This window comes from Lepisma saccharinum, chromosome 2, assembly GCF_977018435.1.
Source record: "Lepisma saccharinum chromosome 2, izLepSacc3.1, whole genome shotgun sequence".
Classification (NCBI taxonomy): Eukaryota; Metazoa; Arthropoda; class Insecta; order Zygentoma; family Lepismatidae; genus Lepisma; species Lepisma saccharinum.
The window spans coordinates 33,316,328-33,329,565 of NC_139230.1; the positions used below are offsets into that span (position 1 = coordinate 33,316,328).

Sequence of the window (13,238 nt, forward strand, 5' to 3'; positions counted from 1 at the left end):
TTAACAATACCATGCAGTAGTGCTAAAAAATCTCATTAGGTAATATAAAAAATAATCTTCTTTTATTTGAAACCCCCAATAGTAAAACTGAAGTACTTGATGTTAGTGTCCATTTATAATGATAATTTTTAATAGCTCTGTCATTTATGTCTTACTTTGAAGTGTTCTTCTTTTTGACCTGAGATAAAAAAAAATGCTTAATTAAAATAATATGGTTTACAATGTCAAGTTTGAAAGTACGTGACGAGTATTATTTCTTCTGTTTCATCCTCATTATTCTGATTATTGAGAGAAGTAAAACAAAATATTGTTGACAAAAAGAATTGACTGATTCATCTTTGATTTGCTCTTACATTCAGCTCATCTATTTTCATTCCTCTGTATTCACACATGCCTGTGTTTTGTTATAAAAATGCCAGGACAAGTTAAACTTGCAGAATTCTGAAGTATTCTTTTTAGGAATACACCTTCTAAATTTTAATTATGTTAGGGTACATCTCTTGCAAACAATGACAGCATAATGTTGACATTTGTTATCTCATCGACAAACCATCGGTGTATAAAATTTTCATATTTTGGATGAGTACCTATTTTGGTCAAGGTAACATTGCCTACCATTTATGAACAGCCAGTTCTTCTCAGTGGATACTCTATAACCAACACTGAGCAGCTCGCAAAACATTATGCTGGCTCTGTGCAAACAGTGTTTTTTTGTGCCATTCTATTGCCACAAGCAAGGCTTAGAGATGGTTGCACCTGAAGAAATGTGACCAACAATCTCACAGTAATTCTGCATTTTTATTTAAATGGTCAATGAAAATATGGAAAGAAGAGTAAAAGATTTGAAATGAGTTTAGAATGTATGTAGAAAATTAAGTTTTCTCAACATGTGGGTGGTCACATTTCTGCAAGTAATTCTAATTTGTAATATTCTTTTTAGAAGTGACTGGTTTCAAAACTTTAAAATTCATGGAAAAGTGCTATGAAGTAACAGACTCCCTTACTTGGTAGTTAATTATACATTATATCAAAAGTGAATACTGTTTTTCTGATCTCTGCAAGGTTTAAATTCCCGGTCAATATGCTCATTGCCTTGTGATGGAAGGGTCCCGGGTTTGATTCCCGGTGGTTCGGATCCAACGTTAAACTGTAGGTCCCATCCTTGGAAGTCATCATCATCCCATGGAAGGCAATGGCAAACCACCATGGGCTCACCTTGCCCAGCAACCTTCAGATCAAAGACCTGTCTTCAGGCAGAAAACCCCATCATCATCAATATAATATTGACTTACCTCTATTAAAAAATAATTTGTGTAGAGATGGTGGAAAATGCAAGTCTGCCAACTCGAACTTGGACATGTGGCACAACGTGCCATTACACCACCAATCCCGAGCACCAGCTTTACTTGCACTTACAACATTTTTTAAAGCTGGTCTATTTTGCTGTGTGCTTTGCCAGCCAAGCTTGCATTTATCACTATCTCTACATGAAGCTATATACATCGTGAATTTTAAAAAAATACTTTGTTTTGAATTAAGAGATTGATCTAATTTTTTCTTCCTTTGTGAACACTGTAAGAAAAGTTTGAGGTATACCTGGGTTCTTTGCAAACTTCAGATACTTTATCTTCCATATACTTAACAGGAAGGGCCTCCCCATGGTGCAATGGTAGCATCATCACCTTGTAATCAAGGGGTCCAGGGTTCGATACCCGGTGGAGGCACATAGTGGTTCGGATCCCACTTTAAATAGTAGGTCCAGTCCTGATTAGCCTTACTGTGCATAAAGTGGACTTAAAACACCAAATCAAACAAACTTAACAGGAATTTAGATTTAAATTGAATCAATGTGTTTCACTTATCCAAATATAAATTTATATTTCGTAAGTTTCCATAGTTTTTCTCTATGCTGGAAACTCTTTGTCACACACTAACACTTTGAAAACCTAACATATTTTATGCCTTCTTCTGAACAGAGAAACTAATCCACAGTTTCAGACTGTACCTGCAGTTTAAAGTGTCACCAGTAGAACTGAAACACATAACTATTGATAACAACAATGGGGATTGATTCCAGATTATTTTACAATGTATCAGAATTACTTATTATACAGGTAGAATTGTCTGTTAGAGTTATCAGTCCAAGTTCCTTTATGTGGTTCCATGTTATAAATCTAAGGAAAGTCAAGATTGCTACTTGAATTTCAAGTATAAAGTTTGCCTGCTCCGTGGGCAATGAAACTATGGACCACCTTACTTTGAAGGTAACGTCTTCTGGGAAGCGTCATTAAATTTTGAGCATTGGAATGAACGCATGAGTTGTACAACCTTTTAAGACGATAGTCATAAAACTTCTGCATTTGAAGGGGGAGACAACAAATATTACAGAAAAATCAGGAATTAATGGCTTAATAAACAGTCATCAAAATTTCAAAATCAATACACACTGGAATTTTGAAATCCCAATATTTAGGAACTCTGAAATTATTCTAATTTCAAGCTCGATTCTGGGATTGAGATATTTATTTAAAAAAATATACACATTTTTGGAATGTATCTAAGCTAGTCTGGTGCCACCCACACCACATCCAGTCGTGGCTGGGGACAAGATGTGTAAAGTACACCTCTGAACACTCTCACACCCTCATTTTATGGTACATTGCTTCTAGAAAATATCATTTTTAGACCTACTCTTACCTACGTAGGTTGGCATGAATTTAACTTGACCCCCCTCCCCCCAAGAATAATTCTGCCAATGCTCCTGATAACCATTAACCACTGCACTGAAAAAATATTATTGTAACTTAAAATTAAACCTTTAACAGGATCAAACTAAATAAGAAAAGAATAAATGTTATAACATTGCTCATCAGGTGGACATGTAGAAAGAAGAAATGTCCAATAGGTGGGTTTCATGTGACGTCAGGATGCGCACAGCCGCCATGTTTGCAGCCAATTTTAACACAATCCAACAGTTTGTGACGTAGGTGAAACACACCTATTGGTGGGTTTCGTGTGACGTCAGGATGCAGGATGCGCACAGCCGCTATGTTTGCGGCCAATTTTACCACAATACAACAGTTTGTGACGTAGGTGAAACACACCTATAACGAGAGAAAAATAAAACCAGTGGACTGAGCATTTTCTCATAGAAAGGTGATGTAATGCACCAGATTGTGGTTTATGATGATATTAATGTATTAAGGAACGAAAGGAAACATTCAGTAACTTTTTGACATATTTAATAAGTTCCATAAAATTTGTACACATACCTACTTTGTATCATTAAATCGGACAATATGAAAGTTAAATAACAGGCAATATAACATCAAATATAAGGCATAAGAAGTTATAAACTTGAGCTAAAATATTATTCAATTTGTTAAAATTTATGTTGATATTTGACCAACACCTGCAAATTGGAACCTGCAATTTTTTTTTCAGTTACATTGTACAATTAAAATGTGGTACTGTTTCTATATGATGAATATATCATCAAACAGGTACATTGAAAATGTTGCATTTGCAAGTTTATTTTAAAATACAATTTTCACATGATTGATTGAAAAAGATATACAGCGATTTGCTAATTAAATGCTTGTATTGCATTTCAGTGAACAATGCAAATTAGAAATACCCACGTAAACAGAAAAGATTGCATGATGTTTTACCTTTTAACATGACATTTTTCAAATTAAATAAGACAATATATGAAACATGTGAAAGTAATAGACCATAGAAAATATGAAACAAAAATAAAATAATTTTTAAATCACAGATACTACTCTGAGTTAGAGACTAATGTTATCAGCAATGTGAAGCATTGCATAGATATTAACTGTTTTCTCTCTTTGCTGTTTTTTTGGTTTGGACATTATTTGTTGCACAGCTATTTCATATTTATGGTTCCGCACTGTGTGGCGACCAAACTGTTTAACAAGAGTTTCGCAATAGAAACAAAAGTCTTTTTTACGCTGGTATATTTTCTTCTTACTATTATCCCTGGTATAATTTCGTGGTGAGTCCTCATCTTCACTTTGGAAAACTGGACTTCCCTGTACACTCTGGATAACTGGACTCTCCTGCAAACTCTGGACAATTAAAATCTTTTCTTGATAGTGAGAACCTGTATTCTCTTTTGGACTCTGTAGAAGTGGATCCATATATAGACCTTGGACAACTGTACTCTCTTCTTGGTAGTGGGGACCTGTACTCTCCTCTGGACTCTGGAGAAGTGGATCCATACATAGACTCTGGACAACTGGACTCTCTTCTGAATCATGTGTACCTGGACTTTGAATAAATGGACTGTCCTGTAGGCTTGGGAAAACCAGCCACTCTGTTTGATTGTGAAACATTGAAGTCTCTTCTGGATTTTGGGTAACTTCTTCTTTTTCTATACTCTCGAAAACTTTGATGTCCTCTGGATGCTCAACACACTCCATGTTAATAGTGTCTGGACTCTCATCATCATTATAAATAGCTGAGACTGAGGAGGGCGGAATGATCTCACTGTCAACTATCAAGTCATAAGATATTCCAATTTCAAATTCACTTTTTATTCTTACCTTTTCTTTCTTGTCCTTAAACATTGCTGAAAAAAAAGACTGAGTGTATATGCCACAACTGGGCCAACATGTAGACTCTGGACAACTGGATACAGATGCAGACTTGGGACAACTGGATACAGATGCAGACTTGGGACAACTGGATACAGATGCAGACTTGGGACAACTGGATACAGATGCAGACTTTGGACAACTGGATGCAGATGCAGACTGTGGACAACTGGATTCTCTTCTGGATCTCTCTTGGATTTCACATTTCATTCCATTGGATATTAATTCCCTCATGTTTTGGTCTGGGGAAAAGGAATAATTAAACTGGTCAGTTTAAAGTGCAAAAGTTACACTATACAGTATTTGTACATACAATTTACAGTATATATGTATTTTTCAACATTTAAATTAATTTATAAAAAAACAGGGAAAATCCGTTTTGTTTCCATTCATTTTATAATAATAATAATCCTTTGCAATACAGTCCATGAAGGGCTTTGGCTTACCTAGCGACTGCCGGCCTCCCTCCCACACTTTTCATCGTCACCTGTCTCTATGCGTGGAGATCTTCAACCAGTAGTGGAATAGTCAGGGTGTCAGCCCGACATATCCCCAGCAGTTACAGTAGGTCTACGCGACCAGATTACGCTCTCTCATTCGGAGCTCCCCAATTTCCTCATGATGGTGGGTTGCCACCGGTCCTGTACACAGGTCGAACAGAATCAGGAGTGAATTGGGTTCAAACCCATGCCATCCCACAGCCGCCATCCAAAGCATGGGGCCTTAGACTGCACGGCAACGGAGAAGGACTTCAATTCATATATTCAATATTTTGTAATTGAAAAAATCATACGCTTAAGTTCCTTATTCTCATTTACAAATTATTTCATTATTAAATTAAACTTCATGCAGTTGGTTTTTCCAAAAAAACGTTAGGAACAAATGCTGGCTAATTAGGACTGTAATTGAGACGAATTACCTCCCTTCCATTCAGGACAGGGCCAGTTAAACTGAATGTCCTCTATAAAAATTTCAAAACCACTGACATAACCACCTCCCCGGGGAAGCGGTGGCACTCTTGGTTAGTATGCTCACCTCTGGTGCCAGGGGTCATAGGATTGATCCCTGTTGGGACCATGTGAGTTTCTTAAACACCGCTGACCTTGTGGTTCCAAACCCACGTTAAACTGTAGGCCTAATTCTTTTAATATTCTCTTGTTTCAACTTTCAACAAATATCTCTAGAATCCTGAAAATGTTTTCAAAGGAAAGAGTGAAGAATGGCACTGTAAGGGGGTTGTTACTGTTCACTTCCAAGTTCTAACTGCTTAAGTGGGCCACAAACAATAAGTACTCAAAGAGGTTAAATTTTTTTCATGAACAAGCAATCATTAGTTTCCCTTGGAAGATGAAATTTTTTTTGGTAAAGTTCCTTTCCTGGTCAGAACTCTAGGTAAGGAAACATGAATCAGGATAGCCAATCTGAGCGGGATCCACTAGAATATTACGTTCTTTTATCACTTCCTAGTTATAGATTTTGCCTACTGCATTTCTTCACATTCAGTGTAAATAATGTTCAATAATAGCACATTCAAAGAGGATCCCAAGGGTTCAGATTTTGATTATTTTTTTAAAAAGTTCTGGAGTCATTAAATTTCTTTAAAATAAGCGCATGTACATGCTTGAAGAATGAAGGCTGCCTATGTGTGTAGCTGACCACAGCAAATTCACTGATGGCTGAATTCAAGAAAAGCATCTCCTCTGATGCTTACATGGAATGTGATAAATACAGCGTAAAAAGGTAAAGGTATGCCCTGTGCAATGCACCATGCCATGAAGGCATATGGGGGAGATGTAGAAGTAAAGCTCCACACTTTCTTGTCATTGGCTATGTTGGAGGTGGGTGGTCAGCACCATGCTTTGGCAGCCTTTCGAGGGTACCCCCCGGTACGCATTCATTTATAAGGCTGAGTAGGCCCCAGAGCCTCTTGGTGCTGAGACCACAGAAAAGTTATCCAGGTATGAACCACCCAGGACTCAAACCAGCATCACCCATGTGGCAACCAGTTGCTCCACCGCCTTGACCACCGAGGCTAAAGCCAGGGATATACTTTAACTCATAAGAAACAAACAAACAAAATAAAATTTCAGTAAACACAGTGGTGGTATAGCCCCAGTAAACTAATTTTTCATTAAGCAACAGGTGGCCGCCAGTCTATCAGTTACCTGTAATTGCCATTCTGTTGCTTCCCTTACTAAAATATGTTTCTGATAAAAAAAAAAAAGGTTTTTATCTTGTAGCTCCTTAATAATCTGTCATCTTGACGAACTGAACCCAAAACCCCATGAATCAAACTAAAGGGATGTAACAGTTACACCATATGGGAAGAAAAGCCATTTCTACATCATGTTAAAGTACCATAAAGTGGAGCTATTCTGGGCACTCCTTCCTAAAATGTTTCGAATGGGCATGTGTGAACATTCAACTGTTATTTATTGTTATAGATTTACAAAAAAATCTTTACCGTTTATAATTTTTCCTTTCTTGGAGCCATGAAATACTTACTGAATGCATCCTTGCAGCATATCAAAGTGTTCATAAAAACACCAGCTAAAATATGGTATGTTTTGAATTGCCCCACGATCTATCAGGAATGAGTAGCACACAAAAACACACAATGTTCAGAATATCCCCAAATTAGTTTTCATTTGGGGGGGGGTGGAAGGTTGGAAAAAATTCACATGAGTACACTTAACAATGCTGTAAAGATCTGATGTTCTGCTTAATTGCATTTTTTTGCAACATTTTCCATCAGAGGCATGGTAAATTACATAACTACACCAAAACATGTTTGGAATAGCTCCATTTTACGATAGTATTATTGAATTTTGTGACCGGTATTAGAATTCAAATATGTAGGACTTCACATGCAGATATATAAGTAGGATATTTTAAAATTAAGCAGATGTAATTCTTATGGAAACATCTACAAGTGAATTCATTCATTTACACAAAATAGATATGGTTCACACAAAGACATTTAAGAAAAGCTATAATTTATGTTAATACCCTTTGTTTCAGAATTGTGATTAATAATAATAAAAAATATGTTTCAGTAGTTATCGTTAGTAGGAATAGAAACAAATGTATTTAAATCTGAGGGGTACAAAGAAAAAACACTTACAGTTCTGAATTGCTAAATGCCTCTCTGTTTCTGTCAATCCCTTTGTTGTTTAATATTTTGGGAACCACAAATTAGACCATTCTCCTTTAGATTTGCATAAATCCAGAATTTTTCTTGATCTTTTCTGTGGGGAAAAAAAATGGATTCAGACTATGTTTCATTGTAATATGATGTTTGTCAAGCTGTGGAAAAATACACATGCATCAAATGCAATGGAATGCATTTCCATGAAAAAAAAAACAAGATTCTTGGGAAATTGGATTTTTTACCCACCTTTACACACATCTTTGGATAACAGCAGAACTAAAATAGTTAGGTGTAAAAGAATTTCATACTGACATATATGACAACATTCATTATGTACACTGGAGGCACACAGTGGTTCGGATCCCACTTTAAACTGTAGGTCAAGTCCCGATTAGCCTTACTGTGCATAAAGTGGACTTATAACACCAAATCAATCAATCAATCTTCATTATGTACTGTACACAAAAAAATTAATTAATCCTGAACGAAAGAAATGCCAATACAAACCATAGCCTGTGATAAAGTTATCCCCATTACTACAAATAGAAACATGCGAACAACGCAGTCCATAAGAAATTATATGTGCCAGTGTAATTATTTAAGCTTGTTAAAAAAGAAAGTTTCTGTATGTTTAGTAAGAAATTGAAAAGTAGTACTACCAATTGCTTCATGTAGTCTCAAAAGCGAATTCATCCCTCAATGCAGATATTTAAGGAAAAACTGTGAGGTCCACTATGCCAATATATTCTGCACCTCATAGATGGCCATAGAAATTTCAGTGATGTCGCCGAGTATTTATCAAGAATATGTTTATTTCTTTCTCTTTTTATTCACTTCATCTCATTATGTTCAGACCACATCATCCTGATTATACATTAAATTATGAGATATAGTTCAATAAACTAATGCATCCAGCATTCCCAACCAGTACACTTAGATGGTATGTTAGGTTGTTGTTTTATCGCCACCTTATATGCAAGCTGATCGTGGTGAGGCCTACAGTTTAAACTGAATTCAAAACACTATTTTTCTCCACCAGGAATCTAGCCCAGTACCCCTTCATTACACCATTGTATCACCCAAGCCACAGTTGTATCACTAGAAGTCTTACGAAGCTGTTATTTAATTCAGATTTCATTCAATTCTATGTTTTGTGCTACATCTCTATTTTTTCTATTACGAAAACCATTATTATTTTACAAGCGCAAGTAATTTCATGAATTATTTCCATCAGTATTTCAATTTATCATTAATATATTCAGCTTTTTGCTATGACATCCTTTAATACGATTTACAAATTTTCGGCTCTTCATAAAAGAGAAATAAGGGAAAATTCTCACTTCCCACTTGTTCCGAGATGGAACTACTATACCATGTTTACATAGGTGCGAAGGTAACAGTTCAGATTGTTTTATGATTTCTTCAAATTCTCCTAGCAGGAAGAGTAATTATCATAGAATTTTGGAAATCATTGGCTCATGAAATTTGAACCTTGCTTAAAGAAATGAGCATTGTTTGAAATTCGAAAAAAAAATATCTATGTGGAAAAATAACTTAAAAATTACCTTACGCAAGCATGCATGCTTCCCGTGGACAATGTAACTGAAAACAGACTGTAATCATCGGAGACTAGTGGGAATTAATGTAGAAGTAAATCGGAACCTTAGTAGAAAGTATTTAGGGATTTTATTTTAATGCTAACAGAACGAAACCTAACCTGCCTAACCTAACCCCAAAAGCATATATTGAACAAAATCTTAAGTAATCGCTAAAACCCCGCAGTATGTGTTAACAGACATAAATCGAAATCGAACAATGTAAAAATTACATTCGTAGCATGATAAATTCACCATAAAACAAATGGAACTTGGGCCGGTGTGAATTTTGATCGCTGGAGTAACACAAAATAAGCTACGAATTTTGCGTTACTACACAGTAACTACTCCACTCCCATGCAGGTTGTTTTGCAACTCATCGCTGAGGAATGAATAAATAAAATAAATTTCAAATTCAAATCATTGAGTAAATTCTTTACAATAAAAATCACTAGTTATTTATAATAAATAATTATTTATCTTTCCGTTCCACTTTTCGGATTTATCATACCCCTTCCTGTGTCAGAGATAGCACAGGCTCAGTTTTTAGTTTATTGACAGAAAGCTAACTTAATAAAATTTTGAGAAAATACATTCATGAGAAAGGACTTCCCTCACTATCAATGGCTTGCAGAAGACAGTTTTACATTACATCATTTCAAAGTTGGATTTATCTAAACTTGGAACTCCCTAAAAAATAGGGGGTAAGAAAATTGAACTTTTTGTAACTTTCACTGTTTTTAGAAATGCTGTGGATTGAAAATTGTTCGGTAAAACTATCGAAGAGTTAAAACACTTTTCAAAGACATTTCTGTACTTTTTTTAATGGTCATTGATCTTTCTTCTTGCGAAAGAAACACATTCCCAGTTAATTACGATGTGTTTCTAACGCCACAAACCATCCACGGATAGCCCAACGCACAATTCACGGAGACGAGGTAAGCCTACAAGGTTAGGTTAGGCCTGTTGGGTTAGGTTCAATTAGCATAAAAATACATTATGATGTGTTTCTAACCCCACAAACCATCCACGGATAGCCCCACGCACCATTCATGCAGACGAGGTATGCCTACGAGGTTAGCTTAGGCCTGTTGTGTTAGGTTCCATTAGCATAAAAATTCATGATTTTCCTCTTAAATTAAGTTATTTCGCTTCTGGAAGTTTGCGTTTGGCAAGAATACACTTCCATAAACATAGGAGAGTTCACAGAAATGTGTTAAGGGAAGTAGTTTCTTGTGTAAAACGTTAAAAAGTGTTTTTACTCTGCGATAGTTTTACCAATTGTTCATTTGTATAAGGCCTTATATGAATATTTCAAACATTTCAATACATATGTTCTATGTTCTAAACAACACATTTGCAATATTGCAAAGTCAGGAGTGAATTTTTATCAAATGGCTAATAATAATAATCACAAAGTTCATCATTGTATTATTTGTAGAGTAACGTTAAAAATAACTATGTCGTTACTAAATTGAATTTTATTATTTCTAAATGTTACACTTTCTTTGAGTCTCAGTGGTCAATTCGGTATAGTATCTGCTACATAGGGGTATCAGGGTTCGATTCCTGGAGTAGTCAGACCTGGATATTCTCCGTGGTCTCTGCACCAAATATCTAAATACAATGAATACCCAGGATCAGACCTGGGGGAGGAAAAAGCAGCAGGAGTATGGTGCTGATCACCCACCTCCAACATGGCCATCAAGAAAGCGTGAAGCTCTACCATATGTCATCATGGCATGGTGAATTGCATGTTATATTTCAATTTTATTGCTTTGTTCTGGTGTCGGAATAATGAAATTTATTAGATCCTGTTTAAAATTAGGGTAAAGATTGCGTATATCGCAGTTGGTAATTGGACATTTATTTGGTTAGGTTGGCAAAGGTTGCATTCCGTCAGTTTACCTTACTAAGATGCTACAAAATGCTCTCTTCGAGCTATATAGATATTACGTTCTGTTTCATTTTTAAGTATTTTAATGAGGTAACCTGAACTTCGCCAACCTAACCAAAAAAGTGTCCGCGATATACGCATCTTTACCAAAATTTGTCCCTACTCTTTAACAAAAGGAAAGGAAGAAAAATACGTTATGTATGTTAGTAAAGTAGATAGAAAGAGTATCATACATGCAGTAGAAATAAACAACACATAGGTCTATCGGTAAATTTCTTGCAGAACGGAAACGCGTTTCTTAAAATTTACGGGAGAAACTACTTAGTGAAATTACGAAATTGTGTTTCTGTATTATTTTCGAAGTTTCTTGATGTTATTGCTGTAGAGTGTATTCCGATTAACACGAAAATCGGTAAATTTGTGTTGTTTTTATGCTAATGGAACCTAACCTAACATGCCTAACCTAACCTCGTAGGCATACCTCGAACCTGTGAAGGGTGCGTGAGTAACGGAAATTATTGCACGAAATGGAAGTAATTATGGTGAAAAAGGGAAAAGCACACCCCACACAATCTTCAGCAATGTGTAATACATAAGTATAAATAAAAAATAACCGAAAAGTAACTATTTTTATTTGTTTCCGCTCTGTAAGAAATTTAATGGTCTAACATTTATGTCAGTCGTAAAATTGATGAAATGGTTGAATTCAGTTTTTTCCTTCTCAGATATCAAATGTGAAAGACGTGATAATACCCTATTTCTTGCATTCCAGTAACTAATGTCATAGTTCCGAGACTTTAAACAGAATTGCGGAAAAATATTGAGCATATAACCCTGTGTTTATGTGTGTGTGACACCTGCCCCGATCCAAATAACAACATTTGTCCGTGCCGTAAAATAAACAAATAATGATGAAATGTCAATGCTATAATTAGAAAATACAGAATATTACATTCACTTACCATATTATCAGTAATCAGCACTTGCTGCAGTTCAAATTGCAAGAGTTAGGCCTAACACAAAAATTGCCAAATGCAAACAAAATGTACTCAGCTTCTTCTTTTCTTCTCCTCACCGCCGGGCCAATGTACTCAGCAAATGCCTACGCAATTTCGCTGGTCTCGTGATCCAGGGCTACCAAATGTCTCAACGGATGCACGTTACACGATGAAGTGAAAACTTACCTGTTTATTCATGTTCACAATAAAAACAATACGGAACCCAGAATTATACGGGCGCGCTTTCAGCGCACCAAGTGGCAAATCATTGAACTAAAAAATATACCATATCTGCCATATTACGATCATTACTGCAACCAGGCTAGAAAACTTTCGTATTTTTTTATTTTCAATTGCGAATCTTTTTTCCAAAAATAGAAATTACAGTAGGTAGAGGGTACCAAGAGACATCTATTGGCAAAGTTGTAAAGATGTTAAGCACAGGAGGGAAAAGCAATACAGGGAAGACAATGTCGCATCCATATATGGCATCCGTAAGCACAAGGCTGCAACTTCAACTGCAATTCTCAAATGTATGGCACCCAAATTGACGGTGGGTTGTATATATGTATGTATGTATGTATGTATATATGTGTGTGTGTATATATATATATATATATATATATATATATATATGGGCGTGTGTGTAATACCTATGTACACAAATATACACTAATCAAGATATACGTTATAATGAACTGGTAACAAGTTATTAACAGTTTTTGTGTTTGTTTTTAGTGATCAGTAAACGAGAAACGGAGTTCTCAATTTACATTCATTATTTGAATGGGGAATGATATATTCTGACATACCCACATCCGCTTCCAGATAAACAAATACATAATCGGATATTCAAAACCCAATCGTCAAAAGGTGTGTCTAGGTCCATTATACTAAGGCACAAAACCTTTTGGTTTTCTCAAAAGTTGATCTTACAATTCGTCGCGTGAGAACCAGATGGACGTATCTCCAATTTAT

General features: G+C 35.7%; 1 protein-coding gene across 1 annotated transcript; it reads right to left on the bottom strand.

The window, feature by feature from the left end:
- Positions 1-3,791: 3,791 nt before the first annotated feature.
- On the bottom strand, positions 3,792-12,786 carry LOC145981702 (uncharacterized). Its single transcript, XM_083115105.1, has 3 exons — positions 12,225-12,786; positions 7,744-7,867; positions 3,792-4,861 (listed from the first exon to the last, which is right to left on the bottom strand). Exon 3 carries the CDS (start codon positions 4,851-4,853, stop codon positions 3,792-3,794), a length of 1,062 nt encoding a protein of 353 aa, XP_082971231.1. The 5' UTR covers positions 4,854-4,861; positions 7,744-7,867; positions 12,225-12,786.
- Between the last annotated feature and the right edge of the window lie 452 nt (positions 12,787-13,238).

What these genes read in the sequence shown, in the direction of transcription:
- LOC145981702 (XM_083115105.1), bottom strand. Translation starts at nt 4,853, where the DNA reads ATGAGGGAATTAATATCCAATGGAATGAAATGTGAAATCCAAGAGAGA.